This window comes from Pristiophorus japonicus, chromosome 4 (genome assembly GCF_044704955.1).
Source record: "Pristiophorus japonicus isolate sPriJap1 chromosome 4, sPriJap1.hap1, whole genome shotgun sequence".
Classification (NCBI taxonomy): Eukaryota; Metazoa; Chordata; class Chondrichthyes; family Pristiophoridae; genus Pristiophorus; species Pristiophorus japonicus.
This window is the reverse complement of record NC_091980.1, coordinates 66,583,687-66,603,864: the sequence shown is the minus strand read 5'-3', so window position 1 is coordinate 66,603,864 and position 20,178 is coordinate 66,583,687. Positions and strand designations below refer to the sequence as shown.

At 43.7% G+C, this 20,178-nt stretch overlaps 1 protein-coding gene across 5 annotated transcripts in view; it reads left to right on the top strand.

The window, feature by feature from the left end:
• The window catches only part of LOC139262934 (kelch-like protein 3), a 164,235-nt gene that overhangs the window by 104,291 nt on the left and 39,766 nt on the right, over positions 1-20,178 (top strand). For 4 of the 5 annotated variants that reach the window (XM_070878253.1, XM_070878257.1, XM_070878254.1 and 1 more), the window contains exons 7-8: positions 9,312-9,428; positions 11,075-11,224. The exons of the other annotated variant lie outside the window; for it this stretch is intronic. In XM_070878253.1, coding sequence (XP_070734354.1) covers positions 9,312-9,428; positions 11,075-11,224 — 267 coding nt within the window. The remainder of the gene's footprint in view (positions 1-9,311; positions 9,429-11,074; positions 11,225-20,178) is intronic. 5 annotated transcript variants of the gene reach the window in all.

The window sequence follows — 20,178 nt, the reverse complement described above, 5'->3', positions numbered from 1 at the left end:
CTATGAAAGTAAACTAGCACGAAATATAAAAACGGATAGCAAGAGTTTCTACAGGTATATAAAAAAAGAAAAGAGTGACTAAAGTAAATGTTGGTCCCTTAGAGGATGAGACCGGAGAATTAGTGATTAGGAACATGGAGATGGCAGAAACTCTGAACAAATATTTTGTATCAGCCTTTATGGTAGAGGACACTAACAATATTCCAACAGTCAAGGGCCTATGGGGGGGAGGAACTTAACACAATCAAAATCACTAAGGAGGTGATACTCGGTAAGATAATGGGACTAAAGGCGGATAAATCCCCTGGACCTGATGGCTTGCATCCTAAGGTCTTAAGAGAAGTAGCGGCAGGGATGGTGGATGCATTGGTTGTATTTGACCAAAATTCCCTGGGCGCTGGTGAGGTCCCAGCAGATTGGAAAATTGCAATTGTAACGCCCCTATTTTAAAAAAAAAAGGAGCAGACAAAAAGCAGGAAACTATAGACCTGTTAGCCTAACATCTGTGGTTGGGAAAATGTTGGAATCCATTATTAAAGGAGCAGTAGCAGGACATTTGGAAAAGCAAAATTCAGTCAGGCATAGTCTGCATGGATTTATGAAGGGGAACTCGTGTTTGACAAATTTTCTGGAATTCTTTGAGGATGTAACGAACAGGGTGGATAAAGGGGAACCAGTGGATGTGGTTTATTTGGACTTCCAGAAGGCGTTTGACGAGGTGCCACATAAAAGGATACTGCACAAGATAAAAGTTCACGGGATTGGGGGTAATATATTAACATGGATAGAGGATTGGCTAACTAGCAGAGAACAAAGAGTCGGGATAAATGGTTCACTCTCGGGTTGGCAATCAGTAACTAGTGGGGTGCCACAGGGATCAGTGCTGGGACCCCAACTATTTACAATCTATATTAACGACTTGGCTATGTTACACTTGGTCCCTTCATCCAAGTTTGCTTTTCCTCCCATCTTTGTATCATCAACAATGTGTGAGGAGGACACAAAAAACCTTCAAAAGGACATAGACAGGTTAGGTGAGTGGGCAAAAATTTGGCAGATGGAGTATAATGTTGGAAAATGTGTGGTTATGCACTTTGGCAGAAAAAATTGAAGAGCAAGTTGTTATTTAAATGGAGAAAAATTGCAAAGTGCTACAGCGGGGCCTGGGGGTCCTAGTGCATGAAACACACAAGGTTAGTCTGCAGATACAGCAAGTGATCAGGAAGGTCAATGGAATCTTGGCCTTTATTGCAAAGGGGATGGCGTATAAAAGCAGGGAATTCTTGCTACAGTTATACAGGGTATTAGTGAGGCTACACCTAGAATACTGCATTCAGTTGTGGTTTCCATATTTAAGAAAGGATATACTTGTTTTGGAGTCAGTTCAGAGAAGGTTCACTAGGTTGATTCCAGAGATGAGGGGGTTGACTTAAGAGAAGAGGTTGAGTAGGTTGGGCCCTCTACTCATTGGAATTCAGAAGAATGAAAGGTGATTTTATCGAAACATATAATGAGGGGGCTTGACAAGGTGGATGCAGAGAGGATGTTTCTATTGATAGGGGAAACTAGAACTAGGGGGCATAATCTTAGAGTAAGGGGCCGCCCATTTAAAACTCAGATGAGGAGGAATTTCTTGTTGTGGAGGAGTGTTGTGAATCTGTGGAATTCGCTGCCTGAGAGATCTGTGGAAGCTGGGTCATTGAATAAATTTAAGACAGAGATAGACAGTTATTAAACGATGAGGGAATAAGTGGTTATGGGGAGCGGGCAGGGAAATGAACCTAAGTCCATGATCGGATCAGCCATGATCGTATTAAATGACGGAACAGGCTCGAGGGATTGTATGGCCTACTGTTCCTATTTCATATGTTCTTATACAAGAGCAGGGAGGTTATGCTTGAACTGTATAAAACACTAGTTAGGCCACAGCTAGAGTACTGCGTGCAGTTCTGGTGGTCAAATTAGAGAAAAGATGTGATTGCACTAGAGAGGGTACAGAGGAGATTTACAAGGACTGGAGAATTTTAGCTATAAGGAAAGAATGGAGAGGCTAGGTTTGGTTTCTTTGGAACAGAGGAGGCTGAGGGGAGACCTTATTGAGGTGTATAAAATTATGAGGGGCCTAGATAGAGTGGATAGGAAGGACCTATTTCCCTTATCATAAGCAGTCCCTCGAAATCGTGGAAGACTTGCTTCTACTCGAGTTCTTAGGTGACTGAACAGTCCAATATGGGAATTACAGTCTCTGTCACAGGTGGGACAGACAGCCGTTGAAGGAAAGGGTGGTTGGGACTGGTTTGCCGCACGCTCCTTCCGCTGCCTGTGCTTGATTTCTGCATGCTCTCAGCGATGAAACTCGAGGTGCTCAGTGCCCGCTCAGATGCACTTCCTCCATTTAGGGCAGTCTTTGGCCAGGGATTCCCAGGTGGGGATGTTGCATTTTATCAAGGCTTTGAGGGTGTCCTTGAAACATTTCCTCTGCCCACCTTGGGCTCGCTCGCCGTGTAGGAGTTCCAAGTAGAGAGCTTGCTTTGGGTGTCTTGTGTCAGGCATGCAAACAATGTGGCCCGCATAGCAGAGCTGGTCGAGTGTGGTCAGTGCTTCGATGCTGGGGATGTTGGCCTGGCTGAGGACGCTAACGTTAGTGCTTCTGTTCTCCCAGGGGATTTGCAGGATCTTGCAGAGACATCGTTGGAGGTATTTCTCCAGCGATTTGAGGTGTCTGCTGAATATGGTCCACGTCTCTGAGCCATACAGGAGGGCCGGTATCACTACAGCCCTGTAGATCATGAGCTTGGTGGCAGATTTGAGGGCCTGATCTTCAAACACACTTTTCCTCAGGCAGCCGAAGACTGATCTTGCGCACTGGAGGCGGTGTTGAATCTTGTTGTCGATGTCTGCCCTTGTTGATAATAGGCTCCCGAGGTATGGAAAGTGGTCCACGTTGTCCGTGGGTCTTGATGACTGGGGAGGGTAGTGTTGTGTGGCGGGGACAAGTTGGTGGAGGACCTTTGTTTTACAGATGTTTAGTGTAAGGCTCATGCTTTCGCACGCCTCAGTGAAGATGTTGACTATGACTTGGAGTTCAGTCTCTGAATGTGAGCAGGCGCACGTGTCAGAGAAACATAGAAAATAGGTGCAGGAGTAGGCCATTCAGCCCTTTGAGCCTGCACCACCATTCAATAAGATCATGGCTTATCATTCACCTCCGTACCCCTTTCCCGCTTTCTCTCCATACCCCTTGATCCCTTTAGCCATAAGGGCCATATCTAACTCCCTCTTGAATATATCGAATGAACTGGCATCAACAACTCTCTGCGATAGGGAATTCCACAGGTTAACAACTCTCTGAGTGAAGAAGTTTCTCCTCATCTCAGTCTTCAATGGCTTACCCCTTATCCTTAGACTATGTCCCCTGATTGTGGACTTCCCCAACATCAGGAACATTCTTCCTGCATCTAACCTGCCCAGTCCCGTCAGAATTTTATATGTTTCTACAAGATCCCCTCTCATTCTTCTAAATTCCACTGAATACAGGCCCAGTCGATCCAGACTCTCCTCATATGTCAGTCCTGCCATCCCGGGAATCAGTCTGGTGAACCTTCGCTGCACTCCCTCAATAGCAAGAACGTCCTTCCTCACATTAGGAGACCAAAACTGAACACAATATTCCAGGTGAGGCCTCACCAAGGCCCTGTACAACTGCAGTAAGACCTTCCTGCACCTATACCCTAGCTATGAAAGCTAACATACTATTTGCCGCCTTCACCGCCTGCTGTACCTGCATACCAACTTTCACTGACTGATTACCATGACACCCAGGCCTCGTTGCACCTCCCCTTTTCCTAATCTGCCACCATTCAGATAATATTCTGCCTTCGTGTTTTTGCCACCAAAGTGGATAACCTCACATTCATCCATATTATACCGCATCTGCCATGCGTTTGCCCACTCACCTAACCTGTCCAAGTCACCCTGCAGCCTCTTAGCGTCCTCCTCACAGCTCACACTGCCACCCAGCTTAGTGTCATCTGCAAACTTGGAGATATTACACTCAATTCCTTCATCTAAATCATTAATGTATATTGTAAATAGCTGGGGTCCCAGCATTGGGCCCTGCGGCACCCCACTAGTCACTGCCTGCCATTCTGAAAAGGACCCGTTTATCCCGACTCTCTGCTTCCTGACTACCAACCAATTTTCTATCCACGTCAGTACATTACCCCCAATACCATGTGCTTTAATTTTGCACACCAATCTCTTGTGTGGGACCTTGTCAAAAGCCTTTTGAAAGTCCAAATACACCACATCCACTGGTTCTCCCTTGTCCACTCTACTAGTTACATCCTCAAAAAATTCAAGAAGATTTGTCAAGCAGGATTTCCCTTTCATAAATCCATGCTGACTTGGACCGATCCTGTTACTGCTTTCCAAATGCGCTGCTATTTTATCTTTAATAATTGATTCCAACATATTCCCCACTACCGATGTCAAGCTTACTGGTCTATAATCACTCGTTTTCTTTCTCCCTCCTTTCTTAAAAAGTGGTGTTACATTAGCTACCCTCCAGTCCATAGGAACTGATCCAGAGTCGATAGACTGTTGGAAAATGATCACCAATGCATCCACTATTTCTAGGGCCACTTCCTTAAGTACTCTGGGATGCAGACTATCGGGCCCCGGGGATTTATCGGCCTTCAGTCCCATCAATTTTCCTAACAGAATTTCCTGCCTAATCAGGATTTCTTTCAGTTCGTCCTTCTCCCTAGACCCTTGGTCCCCTAATATTTCCGGAAGGTTATTTGTGTCTTCCTTCGTGAAGACAGAACCAAAGTATTTGTTTAACTGGTTCGCCATTTCTTTGTTCCTCATTATAAATTCACCTGATTCTGGCTGCAATGGACCTATGTTTGTCTTCACTAATCTTTTTCTCTTCACATAACTGACTGCAAAAGCTTCTATAGCTTTTATGTTCCCAGCAAGCTTCCTCTCATACTCTATTTTCCCCCTCCTAATTAAACCCTTTGTTCTCCTCTGCTATATTATAAAATTCTCCTAGTCCTCAGGTTTGCTGCTTTTTCTGGCCAATTTATGTGCCTCGTCCTTGGATTTAACACTATCCTTAATTTCCCTTGTTAGCCACGGTTGAGCCACCTTCCCCATTTTATTTTTACTCTAAACAGGAATGTACAATTGTTGAAGTTCACCCATGTGATCTTTAAATGTTTGTCATTGCCTATCCACCGTCAACCTTTTAAGTATCACTCGCCAGTCTATTCTAGCCAATTCACGTCTCATACCATCGAAGTTACCTTTCCTTAAGTTCAGGACTAGCCTCTGAATTAACTGTGTCACTCTCCATCTTAATAAAGAATTCTACCATATTATGGTCACTCTTCCCCAATTGGCCTCGCACAACAAGATTGCTAATTAGTCCTTTCTCATTACACATCACCCAGTCTAGGATGGCCAGCCCTCTAGTTGGCTCCTCGACATAGTGGTCTAGAAAACCATCCCTAATACACTCCAGGAAATCCTCCTCCACTGCATTGCTACCAGTTTGGTTAGCCCAATCAATATGTAGATTAAAGTCGCCCATGATAACTGCTGTACCTTTATTGCACGCATCCCTAATTTCTTGTTTGATGCTGTCCCCAACCTCACTGCTACTGTTTGGTGGTCTGTACATAACTCCCACTAGCGTTTTCTGCCCTTTAGTATTCCGTAGCTCCACCCATATCAATTCCACATCATCCAAGCTAATGTCCTTCCCTACTATTGCGTTAATTTCCTCTTTAACCAGTAACGCCACCCCACCTCCTTTTCCTTTCTGTTTATCTTTCCTGAATGTTGAATACCGCTGGATGTTAAGTTCCCAGCCTTGGTCACTCTGGAGCCATGTCTCCGTGATGCCAATTACATCATATCCGTTAACTGCTATCTGTGCAGCTTATTCCGAATACTCCTCGCATTGAGGCACAGAGCCTTCAGGCTTGTCTTTTTAACACACTTTGCCCCTTTAGAATTTTGCTGTAATGTGGCCTTTTTTGCTTTTTGCCTTGGGTTTCTCTGCCCTCCACGTTTACTTTTCTTTCTATCTTTTGCTTCTGTCCCCATTCTACTTCCCTCTGTCTCCGTGCATAGGTTCCCATCCCTTTGCCATATTAGTTTAACCCCTTTCCAACAGCACTAGCAAACACTCTCCCTCTGACATTGGTTCCAGTCCTACCCAGGTGCAGACCGTCCGGTTTGTACTGGTCCCACTTCCCCCAGAACTGGTTCCAATGTCCCAGGAATTTGAATCCCTCCCTTCCTTTTGCACCACTCCTCAAGCCACGTATTCATCTGAGCTATCCTGCGATTCCTACTCTGACTAGCACGTGGCACTGGTAGCAATCCTGAGATTACTACTTCCACGTACTGTAGCTCGACGACAGAGGTTGGGACGGTCTTGGATCTGCCCTGGAGACGACGAAGGTTGAACAGGTTCCCACTGGTTCTGTAGTTTAGGTCCACTCCAGCGGAGTGTGAGGTGGAGCATTGCAGCGAGGAAGATTGAGAAGGGGGTTGGCGCGATGACGCAGCCCTGCTTGCCCCCTATCCGGACATGGATTGGGTCTGTAATGGATCCGTTGGTCAGGATCACGGCTTGCATGTCATCATGGAGCAGGCGGAGGATGGTGACGATCTTTTTTGTGCAGCCGAAACAGAGGAGGACGCTCCATAGCCACTCGCGGTTGACCGTGTCAAAGACCTTTGTAATGTCAAAGAAGGCCACATACAGGGTTGGTGCTGTTCCCTGCATTTTTCTTGCAGCTGTCCCGCTGTAAAAATTATGTCCGTTGTGTCTCGAAGAGGACAAAATCTGCACTGTGACTCCGGGAGGAGCTCTCCAGCCACAGGGAGAAGACAGTTGAGGATTCTAGCGACAACTTTTCCAGTGGCTGATAACAGGGAGCTCCCTCTGTAGTTGTCACAGTCGGACTTGTCCCCTTTTTTAAAGATGGTCATGATTGGATAGGTAGGACCTATTTCCCTTAAGCATAGGGGTCAACAACCAAGGGGCATAGATTTAAAGTAATTGGTAGGAGGTTTTGAGGGGATTTGAGAGGAAATGTTTTCACCTAGAGGGTGGTGGGGATCTGGAACTCGCTGCCTGAAAGGGTAGTCAAAGCAGCAACCCTCTTGGAAGTGCCTTAACCTACAGGGCTATGGACCAAGAGCTGGAAAGTGGGATTAGGCTGAATAGCTCTTTGTTGGCCGGCGTGGACACGATGGGCCGAAATGGCCTCCTTCCGTGCAGTAAATTTCCGTGGTTCTAAGAAAGAAAAAGAAAGATTTGGATTTATATAGAGCCTTTCACGACCACTGGATGCCTCAAAGCGCTTTACAGCCAATGAAGTACTTTTGGAGTGTAGTCACTGTTGTAATGAAGGAAACGCGGCAGCCAATTTGCGCACAAGCAAGCTCCCACAAACAGCAATGTGATAATGACCAGATAATCTATTTTTTTGTTATGTTGATTGAGGGGTAAATATTGGCACTGGGGATAACTCCCCTGTTCGTCTTTGAAATTGTGCCATGGGATCTTTTACATCCACTTGAGAGAGCAGATTTAATGTCTCATCTGAAAGACAGCACCTCTGGCAGTGCAGCACCTCCTCAGCACTGCACTGGAACATCAGCCTAGATTTTCTTTGTGCTCAAGTTCCTGGAGTGGGACTTGAATCCACAACCTTCTGACTCCCAGGCGAGAGTCTTACTCATTGAGCCACAGCTGACATTTAAGGAAACCCAAGGCCACAGAACAGTTGTCAAATTATGTTTGGTAACGCTCCTGTGAAGCACTTGGGGGACATATTACTACATTAAAGGCGTTGTGTAAATGCACGCTGTTGTTGATCAGATGGTTTGAGACGTGACGTGAAATAACAGAAGACACGGAAATTATTTGTTTAGAAAAAGTAAGGAGTGGTGTTCTACAGAGGTCAGTTTTGGGACCCCTGTACCTTTACAGTATTTCTGAATGATTATGGAACAGGGTGACTATTGTAGTATGATTTAATTTGCTGATGAGAGTAAGTTCTATGGTCAAGGAATGAATAGAATCACTATCTTCAGAGAGGCTTGGAACAATTATATAGATAGATTTTAATGTGGATAAGTGTAGATTAATACATGAAGAAGCAGGCAACAGTAAACATATGGAAGGTAGAAGCCGAAAAGTATTTGGGAGTGATCATTACTTCTGCTCTAAAAGCATCTAGTCAATGTGAGGCAAGTATTAATTAGACAGACCAAGTAGTTGAGTGCACCTGGAAGGCATTGGACCACAGTCAGGACAAATTTTTACTTGCATTGTACAGATCAGTGGTAAATCTAGCACATTGTTTTTGGTCACCCTATCGCAAAAGGAATATGAATACATTAGAAAAGGAAGGCTGACTAGGGTGTGAAGAAGAGAGACTCACGCAGATAAACATACTTTCTTGTATGTTGTGGGCCTAGTGGGATCGGAGTCTCCCGCCTTATGGGCATCAATGTAAAGAAGAGGGATTCCCAAAGTTGGGAGTTTACACACACCAATCTTAAGTCAAGGCCTGGTTTGGCATCGATGGAGGTACACCTGGTCTCGCCAGTCATAGAAACATTGAAACATAGAAAATAGGTGCAGGAGTAGGCCATTCGGCCCTTCTAGCCTGCACCGCCATTCAATAAGTTCATGGCTGAACATGCAACTTCAGTACCCCATTCCTGCTTTCTCGCCATACCCCTTGATCCCCCTAGTAGTAAGGACTTCATCTAACCATCAACTGCAGAAATGGAGCTCACCCTAGGGGACAATATTGTGATCGATGCCTGGATTCCTGAAAATCAGGGGCTCAATTTTCACTTTCCTTTTCAAAGGGACTTCTGGTTGGCAGCATTTTTACCTCTTTTGCTGGGGTGAGGTAGGGGGTGGCATCCGTCCTCCTTCCTTTCAACAAACTTTGGCTAGTGTTTCTGGCCTCTTCAGAGGGGGGATTGCAGATGCTCCCAGAACCTGCCACATGCCTACTCCTCTTGGTCCCTTCTTCTGATCACTTTTGGCGAGCCAGCAAGAGTTCACCGGTGGGCACGATCCTAGTACAGGTGCTAGGCCATTCTAGGTAAAAGCTATTTAACTTTGACAGTGAGATTTAGACTAGAGGCCACAAGTACAAGCTTTGAGGAAGATTCGGGATTGGAACATAAGCTGTGGTTTTAGGTTACTAAAATGAATGCTCGTTTCATTTGCTTCAGACTTCCACGTGCTTTTCTCTCACCGGCAGGTATTTGAAGCAGTTATCTCTTGGATAAAGTATGACAAAGAAGCTCGCCTGGACCACATGGCAAAACTAATGGAAAATGTCCGTCTTCCTCTGCTTCCACGGGACTATCTTGTACAGGTTAGCAGCAGTGCTCGCTTGTGGAGTAAAGACCTGTGGTTAGACAGAGCCCATCAAAATGACTGAGTGTAGTCAGGAAAGTGTTTCATTGCCAGGTTTTTAAATAAATAATCATACCAGAATGGTTAACACAATTAAATGGAAGTATAACCAAAAATAATTAATTTTAAGTTGAAAAGGAACAAAGTTTTATCGAGTGTGAAATACTTGATGACTTACTTTCTTTTACAATGTGCCGAAAATTGAGGTAAAACACCCCCGACCGGAAAAATATCTCCGAAAATACCTGGTGGTCCCGGAGGAACGTAGGATTCCGGTCGGAGGCCTTCATTCGCTGCTCAGCGCACAGGAACATGTCTTCGAGGTGCGCATGCATATGTTGGAATCATGTGGGCCTGGACCACTATCTAGTATTCTCATTGATAATGGGAACTCTGTTTGTACGAGCTCCCATTACTATCAATGAGAATCCCCCCCGCCCCCCCCCCCCACCCTCCCAAACAAGAAACACTGCACAATAAATAAATAAAAAAACACCTCACATATTTAAAATTAATTGAAATTGAATGTAATTAAGTGTTTTAGAAAAAAAAAATCAAATTCTTTTTATTGTGTCTTAATAGGGTTAAAAAATAAACTTGCCTTAATGGACAAGGTTTTTAATATAAAAATTAGTAAATTAAATTTTTCTATGTTTTAAAACTCTTATGCTGGTAAAAGTAAGCTATACGCCTGCTTTTTACCAGACGTAAGTGTTTGAAGGACATTCGCTGGGCAAGAGTTGGGCAAATAGCCCAATCTCTGCCCCGCGGATGTCCTTCCTGCGGGGATGCGTAGGATCTGTCTAAAGAAATTTAAAAAAAACGGCTTTTGTGAGGCCTTGCCGGGTCCATGTACCCGGCGAAGCTGCAATTTTCGCCCCCATTTTTCAGAATTTTTTTTTAACTTGTAAAATTGACAGCAAACAGGAATATCTTTTGTAGTTTAAAATACATTATGATATGCCAAGTATTAAAAAAAAATCTATAATAAAAATACTTAATTCTCATTCATTCAAGAATATTTCAAACTTAATCAAATATTTTTGTTTTTGAATAATGAATAAAATTGATAGCAGAAAGTTGCAGTGAGTTAATTAGGTTAGGGGTTATTTTTCTTTATGTAACAAACCTTTCTCAGTTGAACAACATGTAGAGCACCTTCTAAGACTGCTGTTATTTTTACTGTCCATCTTTTCCATGACAATAGAGTGGACGTTCATGACGTATCCTTTTATTTTCATTAGTGTGTATTGAAAATACTGTAATGAGTCGCTGAAATCCGTATTGTCACCTTTTATTTTAGAGTCAACTTCAAAAATCATACACTCCTCTTTTCACATTTTAGCAAATTTGATTTGATCCCAAGTACATGCAGAAAATAATGTGATGCAATGTTTGCACAAGAAATGTTTTTTTTTGCTTTCATTTTTAGAGAACCATTAAAGGTTAGGGGTGTGCCGTGCAAAAGGACTTTATCTATATCTGGCAGATTTTAGTTTATTTTAAATGAGGGATGGTATCCTTGTGAGGCAGCAATTGTAGTATTTAAATGTCAAACCATATTTATTGATGTCTCTCACATGCCTGTATCCCCGCTGTGTGCAGACTGTAGAAGAAGAGGCTTTGATAAAGAATAATAATACATGCAAAGATTTCCTAATTGAAGCCATGAAATACCATTTACTTCCTCTTGATCAACGGGCTGCAATAAAGACAGTGCGCACAAGACCAAGGACCCCGATCAGCCTACCCAAGGTAGGAATGAAGAGGATGTTTTTAAGTTTGAAATAAAAGCAACCGTCTCTGTTCGTTTCCTGACCAGTAGTTTTGCTAATGTCCTTTACAGCTTTGAGTGCAAACTGATCAGGCTGCTAACATAGTTTAAAACTAACATCTAATGCTGAACTAAGATTGGTCAGAAGTAGCTATGGAAAATTTTCTGCTGGCACATTCTTGGCACGGAGCCACACCCACTGGCGGAACTTAGCGAGAATTTTGGGTTGCATGTGTGTAGTTTCCTGATATGCACACCTAGCAGGCAAGACTCCACGTGGGAATGTGCAATTGGAAAATATTACCCTTCCAATCTAAGCAGAGATCAACAGTGCTTTACTGTACACATGTAAAAGACACTGTCAACTAATGATTCTGGAAGCATTGTACCATTTATAGTATAGCACTGTCAGTTATAGTGATACTGAGGTATTGTTTTAATTTGTTCTTTGGATGTGGGCGATGCTGACGAGACCTCATTTATTGCCTACACCTTGTTGCTCTGAGAATGCGGTGGTGGGCTACCTTGAACTGCTGCAATCCGGTGGTGATTGTGCTCCCACAATGGTGTCAGGTAGGGAATTTCAGAATTTTGACTAGTTACAATGAAGGAACGGCAGTATATGCTCAAGTCACTTGTAGGGAACTAGCAGATGATGGTAGTTCTATAATGCTGCTGTTCTTGTCCTTGGTGGTAGGGATTATGTTATGGGAGGTTCTTTTAAAGAATGCTTGGAATACATGCTCCCCAGTGGGCATGGCTCCATGCCAAGTGGGTGTAATCCGAAATGTTTCCCTGTAGCTACTTCTGTGTCCTATAGGGAGTGTATACTGCAGTTACAGTGCACCGTTATGGTTCAGTGTACAGTATAGCACTGTCCGTTATAGTGATACTAGAGGTCTTGCATACATGCCAACCTACAAAACACGGAAAAGCCAATGCAGCCCCCCAAAAAGCTGATAACTGGAAAAAAAATTACACTCGACTAAAAACAGCCCTGACCAAGGACACCGCTTCAAGGTGACTGAATTAGTTAAATTCCTTTTTGTCTTGTATTGGAGTTCAGGATTTTTATTAGTCTTCTGGGATCACATTTCACAATTCAGTTTGCTTTCCTGTGAAAAGTTCTTATGTGGAGGCTGATTTGCTAACAGGGGTTTCAAAGCTCCCGAAGACAGAGCAAAAGGCCTTTGATGGGGATATATCTTCATTGAGCAGTAGGAACTATCCACAACAGCCTGCTCAATGTAATGCTGCATTGTAGCAACAGAGCAGGCCACTCAGATGTAGCAACAGTGCACTGAAAATGCTGCAACCACAACACTTAATATGCTCCTTATGTCACACTAAACCATTACTCCAAATAATTAAACATGGACAAACCTCACCACAAAGTCAACAATGAACATTTATATGTACATTTAAAGTTTTTACATTTACTAGCTTCTGCAAAGTCCCTCTTCCATTAAGCTTTTGTAGGTTTCAAATTTCCGTGTGGGGAATTGCACTGCATTTGCACCAATGGAAGATGAGTTGTGCCTGACGATGGTCAGTAGAACTGTTTACACTAGAGTTTCATGGATCAACTATTTACACACCAATTGGAAGAGTCATTGATGTAAATTCCATGTAAAAATGGGAGTAATGTGCTGTGGTGCTTGGAAACTAGAGTGAAACTTTTAAAAAGCCAGTTCTGGTTGAAGCTTACAGGCTGGTGGAGCAGCAGGTAAGTACCAAAGTGCTTGACTCAGAGTTGACTGTCAGCTATCTTGACTGGATGTCTCACGGGTAGTGTTGTATCAATTTTGAAGAATGTGTACCACAGGAGGAGCTGGCAGAGACAGCCAAAGAAGAGACAAGGGTGTGAGTCATGGAAGAAGATGGCAATACTCTGTCTCTCATAAGTTCAATTTGATCCATCTCAAAGAGACAAACCTGTAAACCTGGATAAAATTAAGCTCAGGAGGGACTTGAGACTTGAGTGTTGGGTGTCTGTGGTAGTAAACTTGCTGAAAATGTCATGTGGAGAGAGGTTCCTGCTCTTGCCCCCAAGACGTTAGATCCATGCTGCATGATGTTCAGTGATCTGACCAGCACTGGCAAGGTAACATAATGACCTCTCTCCCTTTTCTTATTTCGGCTCCCTGGGCATCAGTACATGCTTCATCCTCTTAAAATTATTTGTTGCACAAGTAACCCTTTACTATGCACTCTAGTTAAGAGGAATGCTAACTTGGGATCTTGCAGGATGGCTACCAATCTCTCCCAACACCAGTTACTTGCATGCACAATCCTAAAGCCCCTTCCTCCATTTTATCAGTGTGATACATCCATATCTTTTACTTTTGCTATCTCATGACACCTGGCGTACACAATTCAGTTTCTAACCATCACCTAATTCACTCAATCTTGTTGCAGGACAAACTGGCGCACAAGGCTTGCGAGAGGCATCTCCAGCTTGAACCACCTCATGCTTTGAGAGGGGCTCAAGTGGGGAGGTGCTCTGATCATGCCCTGGGAGATAGAAAGGTTGGGGACATAGTGCCGGTGCCAGGTTAGTGATTGAACACCTACAAAATGCTGCAACATCCTTGCGAAGCATCACACAGACATAAGTTTACATCACTTTCGCTGGCTTCTTAATTCCAAGGGGTAATGCTCACCCATTCTTAGCTCATACCCTAATTTGCTACAGGGGCACAGGAGAAGGATGATGATGAAGAGGATGAGGAATAAAGAAAACTACTACTTTGTGGATTAGGAGGATTACAAAGGAGAGCAGAATGATGAAGAAAAAAAGAAAGTCAAACCCAAGCCCACCCATGAGTCATGGCAATGATCTGCTGCCCTATGTTCTTGTATCATAACTCATTTGATATCACCCCTCCATCACTTGTCTTTCCCCTAGCACCAGCTTAGCTACTTTCACCTGAAGAGAATGCAACAGTATTAGTGAGGATGTGGCATCAGGTGATTCACAAAGCATGAGGAATGGAAAAAAAGTGCGGATATACCTTCCTAGTGGAGTCCTACAAGAAGGTTGCCCATGGCTTTGGAGTCGTGGTATCCAGAAATCATAGTACTCGCCTAAAAGGAACATCCTACCTACATGCAAGTTCTGGGGTTAGTCTCCGAGGATGTGTGGCAAATGACAGGTGTGATTGTAGAATCTACAGCTCTTATTTTCAGGCTTACCAGAGCTTGTGGCAACTGCATTGGAATCTACTGCAGAACCCAACTAAGAACCAAGTCATTGACTCCAGCTCCACAGAAACGCAAACCATTGCCCTGGAGACAATATCTGTGCAACGACTTCCAGATTCTGATGACTGGTATGCATGTTGCTCTTTCTCGGGAGATAATACCTGCCATCAGACCTGCCATCCCACTGATCAATGGGGCCACAGATGCGAGGCCCATTGGGATGGCGACGGCTGGAGTCCACCTGCCTGATGCTGCCCTGTTTCAGGACAGTAATACATGTCAGCTGTCTGGCCTTCCCCTCTTCGAGCACCACATCTTAGAATTCCTGAGGGAATGCGGAGTAGGGGTAAAGAGGGAGATCATTTTTAGGGTGGGAAACTAGCGTGAGCTGACTTCTGCCACATTTTGCTGGCCAAAAAAAAATGATTGATTTGATGCTACAATTAAAGTACACTGGAAATAGCTTAAATATCTGGGGCTGTGCTTTGTCATTTTTCCTGACTTTGTCGGATGTTAGAAGTGCCGGTGTTTACAGAGCGTCATATTCCTGAAATGGGGTCTGATTGCTAAGATTTGACTGAATTACGATAAGTATTTAAAAGGAGAATGTGCATAGTATGAATGGACTAGTTAGTTAACTTTGCTCATCATAAAAGCAATACTTTACAAAGCATGAAATGGGTATAACATCAGGCACTGATTCCAACTCTCAACTTCTCCCCGAAGTGATATTTTAAGCAGTTGGTCTGGAGGTTGTTTACATTCAACTCCAGTTGTCCCTGGAAGACAGAGCTTGATTGGCCTGGCTAACACCATGTTCCTCGGTCAGCAATATTACTGTTATATCCTGAATGACGGTGCCAAGTTCTCTCAAAGTGCCAGTCTTGTGGCCGGTAGTATCGGCCTCAATGCAGTTTTTAGAAGCTTTTGAATTCCAATCACAGAAGTGCAGAGAAAGGATACCAGTACTGTAGTCTTAATTTCCCATTTGCCTGAAGGCTTGTGGAGAAGATCCACGCTGATACTTCAGTGCAGTAATGAGAGAGTGCTGTGCTGTCGGTGATGCCATCTTTCGGATGAAACGTTAAACTGAAGCCCCATCTGCCCACTTGGATGGAAGTAAAAGATTCCATTGCACTATTTGAAGAAGAGAAAGGGAATCCTGGCCAATGTTTGTCCCACAAACAACATCATTAAAACAGATTATCTGGTAATATATTTCATTGCTGTTTGCGGGAGCTTGCTGTGCGCAAATTGGCTGTCGCGTTTCACTCCATTACAACAGTGACTACACTTCAAAAGTACTTCATTGGCTATAAAGCGCTTTAGAATGTCCTGAGGTTGTAAAAGGTGCTATATAAAGTTCTGTTTATAAAACAAAATTCTAATGGCCTTTTTTGTGACTTTATCTACCTGTACTCTCACTTTCAGGGAATTATGTACATATTTTATATTTATGCAGGAGTTTACATAATGCCAAATATACTTCAGAACAAGTTTCAGAGTACAGGCTGTATTTGAGAAATCTGGGAAGACTGGTCATTTTGGCCTCTGAAGAATATTAGTAGACAAGCCTTTAGTCTTCTCCATGGTAACATGTTTCTGAAAGGGAAAAAAGTAAAAGCTTGGACAATGGAATAATAAAAACAAATTGGAATTTTGATTATTTATTTTGTTTTTACAGGACTATTTTTGGGGAAGGGTAGAAGGACGGTTTAAGAAGAAATTTAATTTAAATATGTTTGACTAAAAAAAATGAACCCAAATTACTGACGAAAACTCATCAGCAGAAGCAACACAGCAAATATAAAAGTAGTCTTGCCTTGAATCTCACTGGCTCACTTAAATGTTAATAGCAAGAGTAGTTTTTAGCTGTGATTCCTTTCCTCTGGGAGATGGCCTAAACACATGTCACTTGAAAAGCGTACATTTTCAACACAAGATCTGTGTCCTATATGTTCAAACCTATGTTCCAGGATGAGGATTACGTCATTCCAAATGATTATGCTATTCAGTCCTTCATTGCCATTATTTGATTTAGTGATGTTCCCACTATTACAAGCTGAAAGATCAGGTGGGGGTGTGGTATATTGTGTGGCATCGCCAATGAACTGCAGTGGAGAATTGTATGACATTAGTTCATGCTGTTCAGAGATTTGTTGTTGATTGGATGTGGGAGGAGGAAAGGAAACTTATAATGGGGAGATAATCATACCTACTATTGTTTTGAGCTTGCATTCGCTCAGGAGGCCCCGTGGACTGATCAACTCACCTCACAATGAATTGTGAGTGTTCTCCTCTGCACATGCACAAGAAAGATGATCTACAATGCATCTAAAATGAAGCCCTGACAGAAACACTAACTGCGCAAAACACAGATGATTGGTAACTATGGCATTGTGCTGTATAGGAGGATTGTTGTAGTGGTACCCCAGAAAGAGTTGACCCTTTCAGATGAGAAGAGTAGAAAATCAGCAGACAGAGAAGAGAAAACAAGAAATAGAATGTTGGTGGGTTAAGCAGCTTTCTCCGTGCACATGCTGCTGTCCAACTTGTTGAACTGATTCCGCTGTTTTATATGCTGCAGTGAGGTTCATTCCTAGTTTTTTCAAAAAAGAGGAACAACAAAGCTCTATGCTGTCTTATCTTGTAATAGTGTAACCCTGTGTAATATTGAGCTATACAAACCAGAAGGATCTTGGGATTATAGAACATAGAAAATAGGTGCAGGAGTAGGCCATTCAGCCCTTCTAGCCTGCACCGCCATTCAATGAGTTCATGGCTGATCAGTTCATGGCTGATCATGCAACTTCAGTACCCCCTTCCTGCTTTCTCGCCATAACCCTTGAGCCCCCTAGTAGTAAGGACTACATCTAACTCCTTTTTGAATATATTTAGTAAATTGGCCTCAACAACCTTCTGTGGTAGAGAATTCCACAGGTTCACCACTCTCTGGGTGAAGAAGTTTCTCCTCATCTCGGTCCTAAATGGCTTACCCCTTATCCTTAGACTGTGTACCCCTTATCCTTAGCACTGACAGTAATCACTGCAGTACAAATATACTTTTAATTTCTTGGCTGCTACCCATAAAGAAATGCAACAATGTTGCACTGATTCCAACCACTGCCACACTGGACAGAGTGATTTAAACTGGGTTTGTATAAAGACTCCCTCATCAAACGCAGTAAGCTGGTACTTGACGTGTTATCAAAAAATACCATTTGAAGCATCATTCTGCCAGAGGTCACCCTGTAGAAACTAGGACACTTAACTGCCAGCTACCAAAACCTAAAACAAATTAAACTGGAGATACTATTCAGTTTATAAAGACACACTTTGCAGGAAAAAGACAAAAAAAAAATGAAATAACCGAACAGAAAACCTTTAATATAACTGCAATGGACTGAGTTAGGTGATCTCAGCCAGAATGACAGTAAGGATTGCATAATCACCCTCTAACACCGAGAGCGAAATTGGGAAGTCAGCCAAGGCTTCCACTCCTGGACTCCGATTTTAACTCTGAGCAGTAGGGTAGCGAGATGAGTTAGAAACTCCCCAGCAGCTCCAAAGAACAGGCTCGAGGTACTTTAACTCCTTGGCCTCATTAGAATCTTACGGTCAGGTTTCCTATCCACTTTGCTTACACCATAGGAAACCCATCCACTTTGCTTACACCATAGGAAACCCATCCACTTTGCTTACACCATAGGAAACCCATCCACTTTGCTTACACCATAGGAAACCCATCCACTTTGGCAGTCAGCCAAAATCCTATTCAAAGTGGAAATGCACCTCTTAAAGCAAGGTTTCATTCTCTTCTGGCTGGTTTTGCCTTTGAAGTGTTGACTGAAGAATCTGATTCAGCATGGGTCAAAGCCAAGCCCCAGATTCTCCTGAAAACCCCTGGAGATCCTGCTGGAAGTGGTCAGGGCGAAGGAGGAAGTACTCTTTTCAGCCAGTGGGAGGAGGATCCTGAAAAACCAAGTCCACCAGGCATAGAGCGAGATTGCTGAGATTGTTGGCTCCAGGAGCATCACCCCCCAGGACCTACATGCAGCGCAGGAAGCGCTTTAATGACCTCACAGGAGTAACGATGGTGATTTTTCTGCATCTCTTAACGTCCTTTTTTCCCCCCCTCCCCCAGAATTCTCAGTAATTCCCTCTTTTCCATCACATCCTTCATCACCCAGCCCAAGTGCACACTATAACCACACACTTCTTCCTTGCTCCCTTCACAGCAGCCACTAGCAGCATTTTGTTCTCGCGTGGAAGCCTTTGCAGAATCATCAATTTCTCTCATGGCTACTTCCTCACTATACATTCCAGACATATGCATTCCATTGAAATCTTCCCTGTCCTGATTCCTCCTTCACGTCTTTCAGCCTGTGCACAACAAGCACCAGTCCCATGCATCTCCACTTTCCTTTGTAGGAGACCCTAATTAATTTTCGCCCTATCTCTGCAGAACAAAATAGCACACAGCACGAGAGAGGAATAAGACTGGGCCCAGGACCAGTCAACTACATGGCCCTCTCCAAGCTGAAGCAGCAAATGCTGGAAAACAGTGGACCCTCCAAAGCTGCCAGAATAGGACATTTTGAGGCATGGGGCTTTTCTTAACAGGATGTCTATTACTTGTACCCTTCATGAACTTCAAAAAAACACACATTATTGTGAAGCCTATCATTTGTTACTTCCAGTCTCTCCGTGCCATCCTAACTCTTATCCCTTTTCCCTTTCCTCTAGGTCCTTCTCAGCAGCCACAGCCCCGTGAAGGAGACACCTCGGAGGAGGAGAACCATTTTGAGAAGGCACTGTCACACACTGCATCACTTCCAAGCACCCTCACAGAGACTGGCATCGCAGCCGGGTTAGAGAGTGAGTTAGGAATGTCTGCACGTGGTGATCCAGTCAGCACGAGTGAGCAGCAGCTGGTACTGGTGACGGGGATAGACCAGGAGACATCGTGCCAGAGGCGAAATCCGCCTTGCATCTCTGCTGAGGTGGATAGAGATGAGGATGTCCGGAGCCAGTAATGAGAAAGAAACTGCATGCTTAACACTATGTTTATCAGATATTGTAATGCTTGCTAAGGAGTTTTTCCACCATGGCTGAGAGTATGGAGGATTTCGCTTCTGGTCTTTGTGGTTGGCATCAGCATTCTTCATTCTATATTTTGGAGAGTGTGGCCACGTCCAGGGTCGCTGCAGCCAGGCCCTCACAATAGGATTCAAAATTCATAACCGTTGCAGTTTTGGTGGAAGCTCAAATGGCTCTGGGCTCCACCTTTGAAAGGCAGATCTCCACCGTGGACAGATTGTGAAGCAAATAGATTGGGGCTTTCTAATGCATCTCTTGCCCTCTAGTCTGCTCTCCCACAGATCGATGGAAGTGATGATCCAATTCTTTCTCGATTTTTCAATTTTTTCTCAATTTTTAATGATGCCTCTTTTTGTTGCTGAATCTCCTCCAACTCCAATCCTCTTTACATTGCCGGATTGTGCAGTGATGCAGTGACTTTGTCTGAGCTATATTGTAGGGTGCCTGTAGAGTGACCAAGCTTCAAAATGCCAATGGTATGCTCAATGATGTTCTCAGTGTACCAGTGTTGCTCGGGTGGGGTGAGGCTATGGAGGGGAATCATCCGCCATGTGTGTAGAGGTACCTCTTTCCCCTAGCAACATTCCTTTGACATTCCATGATGGGAGGAAAAGTGAGGGAATGAATGAGT